At 31.5% G+C, this 13,250-nt stretch overlaps 1 protein-coding gene across 1 annotated transcript; it reads left to right on the top strand.

Moving 5' to 3' along the window:
• Positions 1 to 10,625: 10,625 nt before the first annotated feature.
• LOC145619255 (small ribosomal subunit protein eS24z) lies at positions 10,626 to 12,655 on the top strand. Its single transcript, XM_081673908.1, has 5 exons — positions 10,626 to 10,792; positions 10,900 to 10,941; positions 11,800 to 11,970; positions 12,096 to 12,182; positions 12,344 to 12,655. Exons 1-5 carry the CDS (start codon positions 10,721 to 10,723, stop codon positions 12,374 to 12,376), a joined length of 405 nt encoding a protein of 134 aa, XP_081530034.1. The 5' UTR covers positions 10,626 to 10,720; the 3' UTR covers positions 12,377 to 12,655.
• Positions 12,656 to 13,250: the final 595 nt, after the last annotated feature.

The following is a 13,250-nucleotide window of genomic DNA, read 5'->3' as shown; positions in this document are numbered from 1 at the left end:
ATGTTGTTGGGAAATCCTTCAATTCCCAGCAAATTACAGTCTCTTTTTATTATTTCCTACCGTACCATCCACATCAGTGGTCTAGCGCCTATGGTTTTGAGGGTGGGGAAAAAACAGTCGACCGTTTTACGAGGAGGGTTTTTAAGTTTTTGCATTGGTGGGGAAAAGGTTTCGAGGGAGGGGATTACCAACGAGGGGTGGTAAAGTTGAGGGGATGAGCATCAAGGGATGGAGGGGTAGGGTGTCCGTTTGGTTTTTGGTTTGGATTTTGTCCAATTCTGATCCAATCCAGAATATTAATTGGTTTTCAATTTTCCAATCCGATCCGAATTTCTCTCCCAATCTAATCTGAATTAAAATTCACTAAATTTGGATCCGATCCGAAAATCAAACTTATAATACATTATTTTTAGCGCATATACGATTATAAAATTAAAGCTTTAATATAAATACAAGTCTACAAAATCATGATTAAAATAAATAGTTAAACATCAAATCATTAATTAATTAATACAAAGTCTCCCTAATTTATTTTAAATAGTATTAAGTATTTGACCTAGCTTTTACGCACTTTCCACGCGGAATCCGATCTTTAACCAAATTTAATCTACGGAATCCGTACAGAAGCTAAAAACGTATAATTTAAAAATAATAATATAATAATAAAATAATATTTTATTCCAAATAAAAATCCATCTTAAAATAATCATTAATCCTAACTCTATTAGAATTTAAAAGAACCTTCTAGAAACTTCTAGAAAATTATAATTAATCCTAATAATTTTAGGAATAATATTTAACATTGGGCCCTCCTCTAGATCATTGGGCCGTATGTAAATAACGAACCGGGCCCAGTTTAGTATTTTTGTCATAACTTTCTCAATATTCATCGAAATTGGGCTTATAATATATCGTTGGAAAGGCCTTTTCGAGCCCTATCCAATTACACTATTATTGGACCCTTATCATGGACCAAACTAAACTGGATCGGCTATTTTTAATAGAATAAGATTGTTTTCAAAAACAGAGAGAAGATAATTTTAATAAAAACTAAACAGCAACACTTAACTTTCCACATTTTCACCTCATTCGATTATGGTTCGACGTGAAAGGCATTCATCACTGGGTTTGGCTTTAGGGAGACACAAATGGGTGTCTACAGAAGCCCCTACTTTGACTGAGTTTGGAGAAACTTTGGTTTCGAAAACAAAAGTCAAAGTAGCGATAGGGACGGAGAATGATTCAGAACGTTCTGCGATCCCAAATCATTCTTGTAACGCCGATACCTGCAAACCAATGTTAGTTGAACAGATAAAGAAAGTTAAGAAACGCGTATCTTGCACCGTCGAGCACACATCTCTGGAGAAATTTTAAATTTGAATTTCTCTCCCAATCTAATCTGAATTAAAATTCACTAAATTTGGATCCGATCCGAAAATCAAACTTATAATACATTATTTTTAGCGCATATAAAATTATAATATCAAAGCTTTAATATAAATACAAGTCTACAAAATCATGATTAAAATAAATAGTTCAACATCAAATCATTAATTAATTAATACAAAGTCTCCCTAATATATTTTAAATAGTATTAAGTATTTGACCTAAGCTTAATAAAAAATAAAAAATCTATATTTATACAAGCTTAATTTTACAATCCGGTTTTCGGATTGGAATGGATCCAATTATGGTCAATTCGATCCAATCCGAAAATCTAAATTTTCAAAAAATCTTAATCTGATCCGATTCAATTTAAAATTCGGTTCGATCTGAATTGATAGTTCGATTTGGATTGGATTAGATTTCGGTTTTAATCCGAATTATGGACACCCCTAGCGGCGATGGACGGCAAGTGGTGGCTGGGTGTTGGCTAAAGAAGGTGGAAAAGTGAAGAAAATATGGGATGGTGTGGTACGGTGGTGGGTAGGCTTGTTCAATTCTAAGTATTGCGGGTAGTTAGGAAACCAGTTCATGATCCGACTCGACAAAAGCGGGTACCTAGATTTCCCGGGTTGGGTCATAGGGTACCTTGGCTTTGGTTATCTATTAAATGTTGGCATTAGATTAATTATGTTAATTGATAGAGAATATCCATAGAATATTCTCATCCTAGGTTTAAGATATATTTTGTATAAGATTATCTTTGATATCTGTACATATCTTATAGTTACCTAATATGATTAGGTTTCTCATTGTAACCCTATAAATATTGATCAATGGAAATCACTCTGATTAAGGAGTTTATATGATCTGACATGGTATCACAGCTTAGGTTAGATCTTGGGATTGTTTAGATCTAAAATTTTCTCTTCCCCTGTCGGTGGGTTAGAAAATTAAACCCACCGGCGGGATTCACAAACAATTACACAAAACACATTGTTTTTTTTTGGCTTCCGCGATTTAATTATAGAGTATGATGGTTAACCATCATCGGCAACCCCTTTTGTGCTCCAACTTCCCACCACACACAGGAGCTCTATGATCTACCTCTACCTCTTGGTTCTCCACCTAATACGCCATCTAGATCACTCATAGTTCTCCTTCTTTAACCTAATCTGTGAGTGAATTGCAATCTTGCGTAGTGTATCCAATGACTGATATAGTAGTCTTGGATGAGCCAGACCCACGAGACAAACCACCCCTTTGATAGTCTTCTTTTTCTCAATGTCGTTGTTGGCCTCCACCACCTTAGTTACGTTGTAGTCTTGCTCCTGACCCCTTCCCAACGGAGGTCTTCTACTTGGCTGGAGCCTTGAACAACTACACTATAATAACTTAAAGGGAGTGTTGGATTTTTGGCACTAACAACACTTTTTCTTACCTTTTCAATTTATTGTCAATTTTAATTATCACAAGAACATGCGGTGAAATTTCTTATTCTCTAAATCCAGCCACTACTTAACTTGTTTTAATTTGGTGGAATTTATCTTGTTGTGTGGGTCAATTTTTTTAGAGGTAAATAGTTTCTAGTGGTTAAGTGGTGTGGAATTTAGGCTATCTTATTTGTTTTTTTCTTCAACTGTGATTTCCCGTAGTAGTGTAGTGTCTTCTACCCGATGATGGTTTGATCCCTTAGTTTCTTCTTTTTTGGATCTGCAACTTAGCCCAAGTCTGTGCGGCTCCTCTCCTTCTCCTCCGGCTTAGCAGTGCTTATCTCTACTCTACGTAGGTCGTGGCTGTTGCTTCTCATCATTGTCATCACTGGCACATGTCTACTACTTCTCTTTTGATCATGGGTTACCATACTATCCTTACCGCTTGATGCGTGATTCAGATCCAGTCTGAGCATCCGATTTTCTCCCTCTCCGACTGCGGGGGTGTGATAGAGAATATCCATAGAATATTCTCATCCTAGGTTTAGGATATATTTTGTATAAGATTATCTTTGATATCTGTACATATCTTATAGTTACCTAATATGATTAGGTTTCTCATTGTAACCCTATAAATATTGATCAATGGAAATCACTCTGATTAAGGAGTTTATATGATCTGACATTAATTATTGTATTATAGGAGTCGGTTTTGGGAGAAAATTGAGTTCGATCATTTTTTATCCCCCAAGTTCAAATCTTCTCCTTTACTCCTTTATTTTTTTTTTGTCTCACTCTTATTTGACAGTTCAATATCCTTCATATTATTTATATGCGCAAGGTACTTTTTATATTTTCCGAGGGAACAATCTTCCTAACCTAAATGAATGCAAAAGAAACAAAATAGTTGGAAAAAAAACATTAAAAAACAAAAGAAAAATGTAACATGGCAAAAACAATATTTATATACTTCGAAACTGAATAGTAATATTACTTTCTCACTTTTATGAAGTGTTGATATAATTTTATTAATACATTGTTTAAGATGTTCGCTACTAATCATACATGTTTTGTGTGACGGTGTAAGCGTATATGGGTTAATTGGGTTTATATTATTATGAAACAAAAGTAGTATTACGATCGGATTAAAAAGTCATATGCAAATATTTCGAATCGAGAAAAAATTATTCGAATCTGAATTGAAAAGCAGATAGAATTTGAACCTTAAACAAATGCATTGGATATACGTTTTTCGGATTGGATCGATATCTAGTTTCCTAGGCAATTCGGATATCCAAAACTTTTAATAGGTGGTTGTATAATATTTTAATTCGAAAATAATGATTTTTCTAAAAGGCAACCTGAAATCAAAATATCTAAAAATTTGAAAATTTTAAAAGGCAATCTGAAATCAAAATATCTAAAAATGGTAAAAATTAAAACCTTAGCCTCATATCTATCTTCTTTCTCCTAAACTCTAGCCTCCATTGGTTAATTTTAAAGAGGCTTTCATCGGAAATCCCATTTTTTTTTTAAAAGTTATTTCTTTTTGTTTCTTTGGTTATAATAATGTCTCTCTTGAAAGAAAGAGTTTATATTCCTTTCAAAGACAAGTTTTTTTCGAAATACAATATTTTATCGATCACTTTCGATGGTTAAGATGTTAATAACATTAATTTGGTCTTCAGTTGTGCAGGACTACGATTGATTATTGTTTGGATTCAGGTTACAAAATCAGCACAAGAATTTTCTTGTTTTACTCCCTCTATCCCAGAATATTTGAGACGCTGGACTTGTTTTGCCCTATTTTTATCGTTGTGCTTTAGTTTTATGTCTAGCTCTTGGTCTCATGTCAAAAGGGATGGCAATTTTGTTGCTCATCACCTTGTTAAGCTAATGCCTTTTTGTGTAGAACAGGTTTGGGTCAACCATTGTCCGGCAACGGTTTCCCCTTATGTACTCTTGGACACTGTAGACACCAAATTTTGATCCTACCTTTTTAATTATCACTAATAATTATTTTTTATTACTATAATTATTGTTTTTTTTGCAAATAATAATTATTATTTTGCTGATTATTTTTATAAACTTAATGACGTTTGTTTTATTACATAAAACGAAGGAAACGAGTAATAATAATGATTTTTTATTAATAATTTCCAAAATACATGTTACAATTTGTACTTCTAAATTACTAAATTACAAAATATTGAAGTACAGCTCACATTACATGCATTATTACCCTGTTCCACCGAAGTAATTTTCGGGTTTTTACTTGTGGATTAACAAGTAAATTAATATGGCCATTAGGAGGACCATTAGCCCCACAATGTACATGAAATACACCCTTATCATCCTCATGTCTTCCTCAAATGTAAAAACAGGCTGATCTTCTTGGTTTTCTTGAAACATGGTGGTTGAGTTTAATGGTGGTTTTTGTTTGATTTTTTCGGGTAAGAAGGAAGATGGAAGAAGATAAGAATTAAGTGGTGAGTGGAGATTTTGGATAAGGGTAATTTCTTTTTATAGTAAAAAGTAAGTATTTTTGTATAATAATCGTATTTTTGTACGTATTTGTATAATAATCGTATAGTATAAAGTACAATATTTTTGTCTCGTTAGGGGAATATGTCATTTTCCTTATAAACAAGTATCGTTTAACCCTTTAGAGTATAGTAAGTATATTAATATGTTCACTTAGACCCTTAGGGTGCTTTTTATTTTATCTAGTATTTCTTTTGTGATTTGTGCACTACCCTATTGTGTATGACCAATTTACCTAAGCTATAAAGCCCATTACTCTAAAGACTCATGTCCAACCAATATAGGGAAATGACAAACATTCCCACATTTAAATGGGTACTACATGTTGTAGTCTTAAAGGGACCTCCTTGAATGAACACTTTTTACCATTATGAGGTATGAGCTAAGATAATACTACCTTTTTATTTTTTATTTTCCCTCAATTTATATTGGATCCGATTAATTTCAATTCGGGCCAATTGTACCAACATTTATCTAGCATGATAGATATATAGACGTGAGCGATTTGCGGGACAGTGGGAATTTGATGGTTAGAATGTTACGCGTATAGAAATAATACGGTCTGTATTTCGGTGAGTACAGACAGTGGAGTATTTATCTTGATTTCAGTTAGGATTTATTGTATTGGCAGCGCATTTTGCTGATCACCATACCAATGCATGGTTTTAATCACTACTGACATATATGAGTGGAGACATGCATTTTGGAACTTATTTTTTTTTGTCTTTTTCTTCCTTTTCAATCATTCATCATTTGTACGTCAATTGCTCAGTGTCGTTTTGTTTTTTTTTTTCTTTATCTTTTATATTTCTGTATAACTTGCTTATTTCAGTCTAGTTTGTGTGTTCCTTTGTCAATTTTTGATGAGCAATTGTCAATAGTGAATTAACGTTACCTTTTTTTTTATCTCCCACGGTTAATGTGGTATCCAATAAATTTCAATTTGGATCAATTGTATCAATATTTATCCGACGCTAATTGGGATAGCAGGATTTCATACGCGTCATGTATTGTATTTTACTATTCGAAACACTATTTGACACTATGCAAACACTATTTGTCACTATTCCAAATAGTAATTTCTGTTATGAAAATTTACTTTGCCGACATATATTTGGCTTCTGTTTTATTTGTTTTCCTGTTGTTTTGATCTAGTTTTGTATCTTTTGTCTTTGTTTTTTTACGACTATGATAAATATAAATTGTGTTTTAGTAGAGTAAAGTAAGATAAGAGTTCACTTTTTTTTAAAAGGTCATTCGGTTAAGGGAATATATTTTACTCTTGACCACCTTAAATTTACGTTGTGTGACTTAATATTGTATGATGTATTTTCATGTTGACCATGTCAATCTTATGGTTTTATATAATCCACTTTTTTTAGTAAGGGTTATTATTTAAAATGCTCGTATGTATAAGGTTTTGTCGTATGTTCAGATGTTCTTGGGTAAATTTATATGTACTATCTAATAAGGGTAGGGGTTATTTCTCTTTTACTTTTTTTACTAACTCTGAGATATTTTGTCCAACCCTTTTAGTATTGTAACATAATGTCTTTGTGTATCTTTTAGAGCTGACATCTCAGAGCTAACTTTTTATAAGTGTTGTTTTAACACCTTGGTGAGTATAATAGTGACTAGTTAAATTTAGGCACTCTTTTATTGTATACCATGTGAGTATTTTTTTTTTTTTTTTGAGTTATGACACGACTTGGTCATACATATTTTTTTTTTTATATATATACCATGGCATTTTAGAACCTTTTTATTATGTGAATATTAGAGTTGATTTTATTACGGTTTCCTATATATTATCAGTTTAAGCGTTGCAAAACAGATTAGCAAGTTTGTTACATGTAAAACAAGAGAATTTAATATCAAGATTCTCATTATTACCAAGATCTTGATATTTATCAAAGTAATCCTTGAATTTTAATTTATTTACTTTTTTTTATTTACAAATTAACCCCTTTATTTTCCTATAAATACCCCCCTAATTCTCAAGTTTTAAAGACACCAAAAAATTCTTACAACTCTTCTCTCTAAAAATTCTCCTCTAATCTTAGTTTTAGTTAAAATCTCTCTAATTTAGCTTTATTATTAAGTTATTAGCTTATTGAAAAGCATCTTATAATTAAGTTGCTATTTTTATTTAAGTATTGTTATCATCTTTAATTCCTATAAAAAAAACACAAAAATATTTCAAGTTCAAGTATTGTTGTTATTATTATCTTTGTTAAAAATATTAGTTTAATTGCTTAAATATTCCTATTCTATCTTAAAACCCAAAAAAAAAAAGTTTATTTCTTAAGTTTAGCTTTATTTTTCAAGTTTATTTTCTCTAATAAAAAATAAAAAAAAAAAGAGTTCATTAGCTTCATTTTGCTTTAGTTTCTATTAATATATCAAAACTCCAAAAAAAATTACTTAGACTCTTTAATTTCATTTTAACTAAGGAGTGATCATCTTTTCATCCTTGTTAAACCAAAGAGGTTATCCAAAAATTGCTACATCTAGCTCAAGGTATTATCTTCAATCTTTTCTTAATTTCCTTAATTATTATTAATATTATGCTAACTAATATGTTTGTTTCCATGTGATGTTACCAATAGGGGTAATGATGATTTTATGTGCTAAATTAGCCCTAAATCTTTCATTACTCCACATTAGAAAGCCAAGCCTATTGGTGAGGTGATAGGTTATAAAGAGGGGGGGTAATTGCATTTTGCATTGCATCTCTTTCTAATGCATTTTAAATATGAAAGGTCAATACATTCATGTGTCTGTCTAAAGCATATTTTTAAGAATGATTTATTTCTTAAGGTGAGCTTAAAGACCTAATGAATTAAGAGTTTATGTAGATGATGTTCAAGAGTAAGGAATTACTTACCACGTCCCAAAGATGGCCTATGAAAGAACCTTTACGACCAGAATCAGTTCCAGTTCTTTAGCTCAAGTGATAGAACTTTTCAAGAGCTTTCCAACCATATCTCACAATAATTTTTTCGATTTTTTTATGATTTTTAATATTTTTTTAGTTTAAACTATCAAAAAGATGAAATATGCACGTTTTTCTCTTAATTGTTTTTTAAAATTTTTATTAATGGTGGTATGAAACTTATATTACACTATATTATATATATTCTTCTTAACTTATGAGGTTTTAATGAAAATGTCTTTAATCTTATTTTAAAAATGATTTTAGAAATAAGAGTTTTAACGAGCCTTAATTCTAAGTGTTATTTTAAGAAACTTTAATCTTATTTTGAAGATGACTTCAGAAATAAGAGTCTTTAATTCTAAATGTTGTTGTTTTAAACTCTTTAATCTTATTATAAGATGACTTTTGAAATAATTGATGTCTTAAGGACTTTAATTTTCTTTTAAGACTTTAGAAATAAAAGTTTTAACAATTTTATTTTTCTTTTATAATTTTGTGAACCTTCTTATTTCAAAACCCTTTTGTGAACAAGAATGAATCATAACTTTGATTGTTTGTTTTTAATAAGTAATAATAGTTAATATGAGGTTATGGCCTCATTTCCAAACATGAGGTTAAGATTTATTATTTAGTCATATAAGGTTGTAACAATTATCCATCTCCACAAAAATAAACTTATATCCTATCATAATTACCCGATGGATTAATTGACAATCAGATATGATTAAATAGTTTATTGTTCCCTTTTATTTGGAAGTAAGGCCTTGACAGGTGTCGTGTTTTATTTGGCCAATTCCATTAATTAAGCCTAAACACATAACCCTTAAAACCTTACAAAAATTAACCTTGAGTGAATTTAGACCCAAAGTGAGATTATATAGTGAACCCTTACAGTTTCACTCCAAAAAATACATTGACCCACTAAAAAGTCGTCAATCGGGACGCATTTGTTGAATTGTCTTGTTCAAAAGACATTTTTGGTGATCACTAATTGGGGTGATTTTCCTCAACCAAGGTGGTTCATTTTACTTTTATGAGTGAATCCGTCAAAGATCACTAAAATCCCACTTACAAAATGACATTTATGTCAACAACCCAAATTAAAAACCCAATGGAATTAGTTATTTAAAATATGGCATCTGTCCGAACTACGAAGGTTTTGATCCGTGAGTGAATTCGAAATCTCACTATGATCGGTACGTAGTGCAACTTTGGTGCTCAAACCTACCTTGTATTAATTATTATTTTTTTCTTTCGCGGTTGATATGTCTTAAAACTCGATTTTTTTTTAACAACGCAATAGTAAGAGCCCGTTCCTTAGAACGGAAGAGAAGACGAGTTCCAGACGTTCGATTCTCTTAACCTAAACCCCGAACCCTGTGTCTTTTTTTTATGGAGTTAGCAGTTGATTTTATTTATTTATTTAATTTTATTTCTTAAAATTGACTATTTTAAAATCTGTCCTTATTCGGATAAAAATAAGGTGGCAACTTTAATTTTTGTTTATAAGTCTTATCAGGCACCTAAGTGGAACCTTTATAGACTAATCTTTGTCCACTAAAAACCAGGTACCACAGACACGTTGTTCATTAATTAATGCATTAGCTCGGTTTTCCTTGAAAAAAAATTATAATTTTATCCATACGGTTGTTTATATTTTTGGATACGATGAAAAAGGAAAAAAAAAATATATGGGATTTATAATGTGAAACAAGCTACCATATTTCTAATCCAATTTGATTTGAAAAATTATATATGCAAAAAATTTGAATCTAGAAAAAATGATTTGAATTTGAAAAAATACATATCCGAACCTTTGTTTTTCTTATTGGATATCTGGTTTTCTTAGACATTTCGAATATCCAAAACTTTTGGTAGGTGGTAGTATAAAACTATGATTTGAAGATAATATATTTTTTTCTTATAAATTAACGTAGTAAAATAAAATATTTCGAATAATTAAAAATTTTAGAAGCGAATCCGAAATATAAGTGACTGTTTGGTATCTCTGTCGCTTTCTGTTTTTTGGTTTTTTGTTTTTCAAAATCAAATGATATTTATCTTATAATGAATTAAAATTGCTCAAACTTGATAATTTTCAAAACTGATAATAGAAAAGTAAGAATACATTTTTTTTTCCAAACAAACTTTAGAAAATTGGATTAGATATCCTATTTCAAATCGGATCACGGATCGGGTCAATCGGATCATATTCGCCCACCCTATCAATGTCCAACATTGGGCTCAAATAAGAGGCCCGAAAGAAAAACTTAATAAAAAAACCCAAAAACACGAAGAGCAAACCCTAGTTCGTACTAAATTCTTCACCTTCTTCTCTCCTTCACTCTCTTTGGAATAACAGCCGCAAGCACCTGCACCAGAGGAGAGAGAGAGAGAGTGAAAGAGTTGAGAGAAATCAACAATGGCGGAAAAGGCAGTTACACTCAGGACTCGCAAGTTCATGACTAATCGTCTTCTTTCTAGGAAGCAATTCGTTAGTTTTCATTTCTTTTCATTTTCATTTTCATTTATCGTTTTGATTGATTCCTTAAATTATTAATTTTTGATTTTTGAATTCTTAAACCCTAATTTATTTTTCAGGTCATCGATGTTCTTCACCCTGGTCGCGCAAACGTTTCCAAGGTATCATCTTATTTTCTCGATTGTAAATCGCATTTTATTTGATTATAGTGTTGTTTTATTTGCTAATTTAAAATCAGTACACCTAATTTACTTCTCCAATTAAATTATTTTTTACGAACATGTAATTTGCAACATTAATACTAATAATTAGTATATCATGTGATTTGCAACATTCATATTTTATGTAATTTGCAACATTAATATGGTTAGTTTTTTATGTACTGATGTTTGATTATGCTGGAACCAAGTGTGCTGAAGCCTAACATTATTTGTTGATGAATATTATGTCATTTTTAAAGTAGTCAATTTCGGTGCTTATTTTGTTGTCTTGTTCTTAATGTATCGTGCATATATTGGTATTAAGCAGTGGGTACTAATCTTACTATATGTATAGTGTAGCGAACGGGTCATGGTAATTGTTGGTTTTCTAATCCTCTGAATTGTTAGTATAGCAGCTTGTTAATGTATGCAATTATAATGCCGCTGTTTATTACTATATGCATTGCAGTTGTCGTGGTCATTTTTTTTCCTAATGACATGTTTGAATTGTGCTCATGGATTTACTTTTGGCATTGGAAGTTGATCAATCAGCAATACTCACCTTCTTAAATGATTCCAATTAGAAGTTTTGTACTACGATTGTTGGATTTTCAGTGATTTTCCCTCAATTTGTAAATTTACGTCTTTGAAGAACATTGTTCAATGATGAATGTATGTTGCTTCACTCTGCATTTTTGTCTTCCAAAATTACTGCGAAAGCTGTGCAATATTTATTTGTAGCTTTACTGTCTTTAGTGTGATGTGAATTTGTGATGTCTTTGCTTGCTGATTGTCTTATCACAATCTTCTTTTTGATAGGCTGAGTTGAAGGAAAAATTAGCTAGGATGTATGATGTGAATGATCCAAACTCTATCTTTGTCTTCAAGTTCCGTACTCATTTTGGAGGTGGTAAATCAACCGGTTTCGGTTTGATTTATGATTCTGTTGATAGTGCTAAGAAGTACGAGCCCAAGTACAGGCTGATCAGGGTAATTTTGATTGATCCTTTTCTCTTCTATTTTATCCATGGAAATGGGGTACGAGTAGTTGTGCTTTACCCTCATGCTCTGTATGTTCCTCTGACTCACCTTCCCTTCTCTTTTCTTTTGTGCAGAATGGATTGGCCACCAAGGTTGAGAAGTCGAGGAAACAAATGAAGGAGCGAAAGAACAGAGCTAAGAAGATTCGTGGTGTTAAGAAGGTAGGACATAGCACTTTTATCGTCTTCTCTTTAACTTATATCTTCCCGTATGTTCTGTTGAGCTTTGTCTCCCTGGTATACATAACCCTTTCATGCTATGGAGTCTACTCTTTTCAAATTTTCAAAATGCTTTTCTAACCCATGTCTTGTTGTTTTGGCAGACTAAAGCTGCAGAAGCTGGAAAGAAGAAATAAGGAACTAATTATATTGAGGATGTTGTATACACCGGTGGAGCAGTTTTCTTTTTGGTGCAACTTCCTTTGCAACTATCGAAAATTCTTTTCCTTATTAACTTGTTTTGTTACTTGTCTACTCCAATTAGCATAGCTTTAGTGAGAGATTTTGAGACTTATAGCAGCTTGTATGTTCTACTCTAAAGTATGTCGAGATTTCTCTCAACTTTTTTGTCTCGCAATGGTGGAATTGTGATTATTTTTGCCTCAACTCTATATTATGCTTTTTGATCTGTGTTATATTTTGATCTTGTCAGAAACTTTATGTATTGTTTGCTCTAGTGTCTTACAAATAATTTGTTGGAACTTTTGTATAATGGCTTAAAGGTTGAAAGCTATACTTCAAAAGGGTCATTGCCCATATTAGTGTACTGTTTCTACTCTATAGACCATGGTGCATAAGGTTTTGACCGATTTCCAGAATGTTTTAGGGATTTTACCTTCCAGATTGCTATTGTGAAATGGAAATCATAAAACAGAAAGAGCTTCTTTTAAATCATAAACCAATTTTTTTAAACTTGAAGCTGTCAACTTGTGACATAATGCTATGTCTTGTTTTTCTTATTCTTACAAATATTGGCTTACTTTAGAATTGATCAAATCATATTGGCTTACTTTAGAATTGATCAAATCAGTAATAATTGGTGTGACTGAAAACAACCAAAGGACAGGGAAACTTTTTTTTTTGTCATTGCCAAATTGAATTAGACGGTACAATTTTAGTAACTTTAGTCTTACTAAGCATACTTATAAAATGCTTAAGAATCAGTCAAGGGCGTTTTATTTAGCTGGTACTGAGATAGAGGTTGATTTAAATGAGAGTATCAGTGATAAT

This window comes from Chenopodium album, chromosome 27, assembly GCF_948465745.1.
Source record: "Chenopodium album chromosome 27, dcCheAlbu1.1, whole genome shotgun sequence".
Lineage (NCBI taxonomy): Eukaryota > Viridiplantae > Streptophyta > Magnoliopsida > Caryophyllales > Amaranthaceae > Chenopodium > Chenopodium album.
This window is presented reverse-complemented; position numbering and strand designations above follow the sequence as displayed.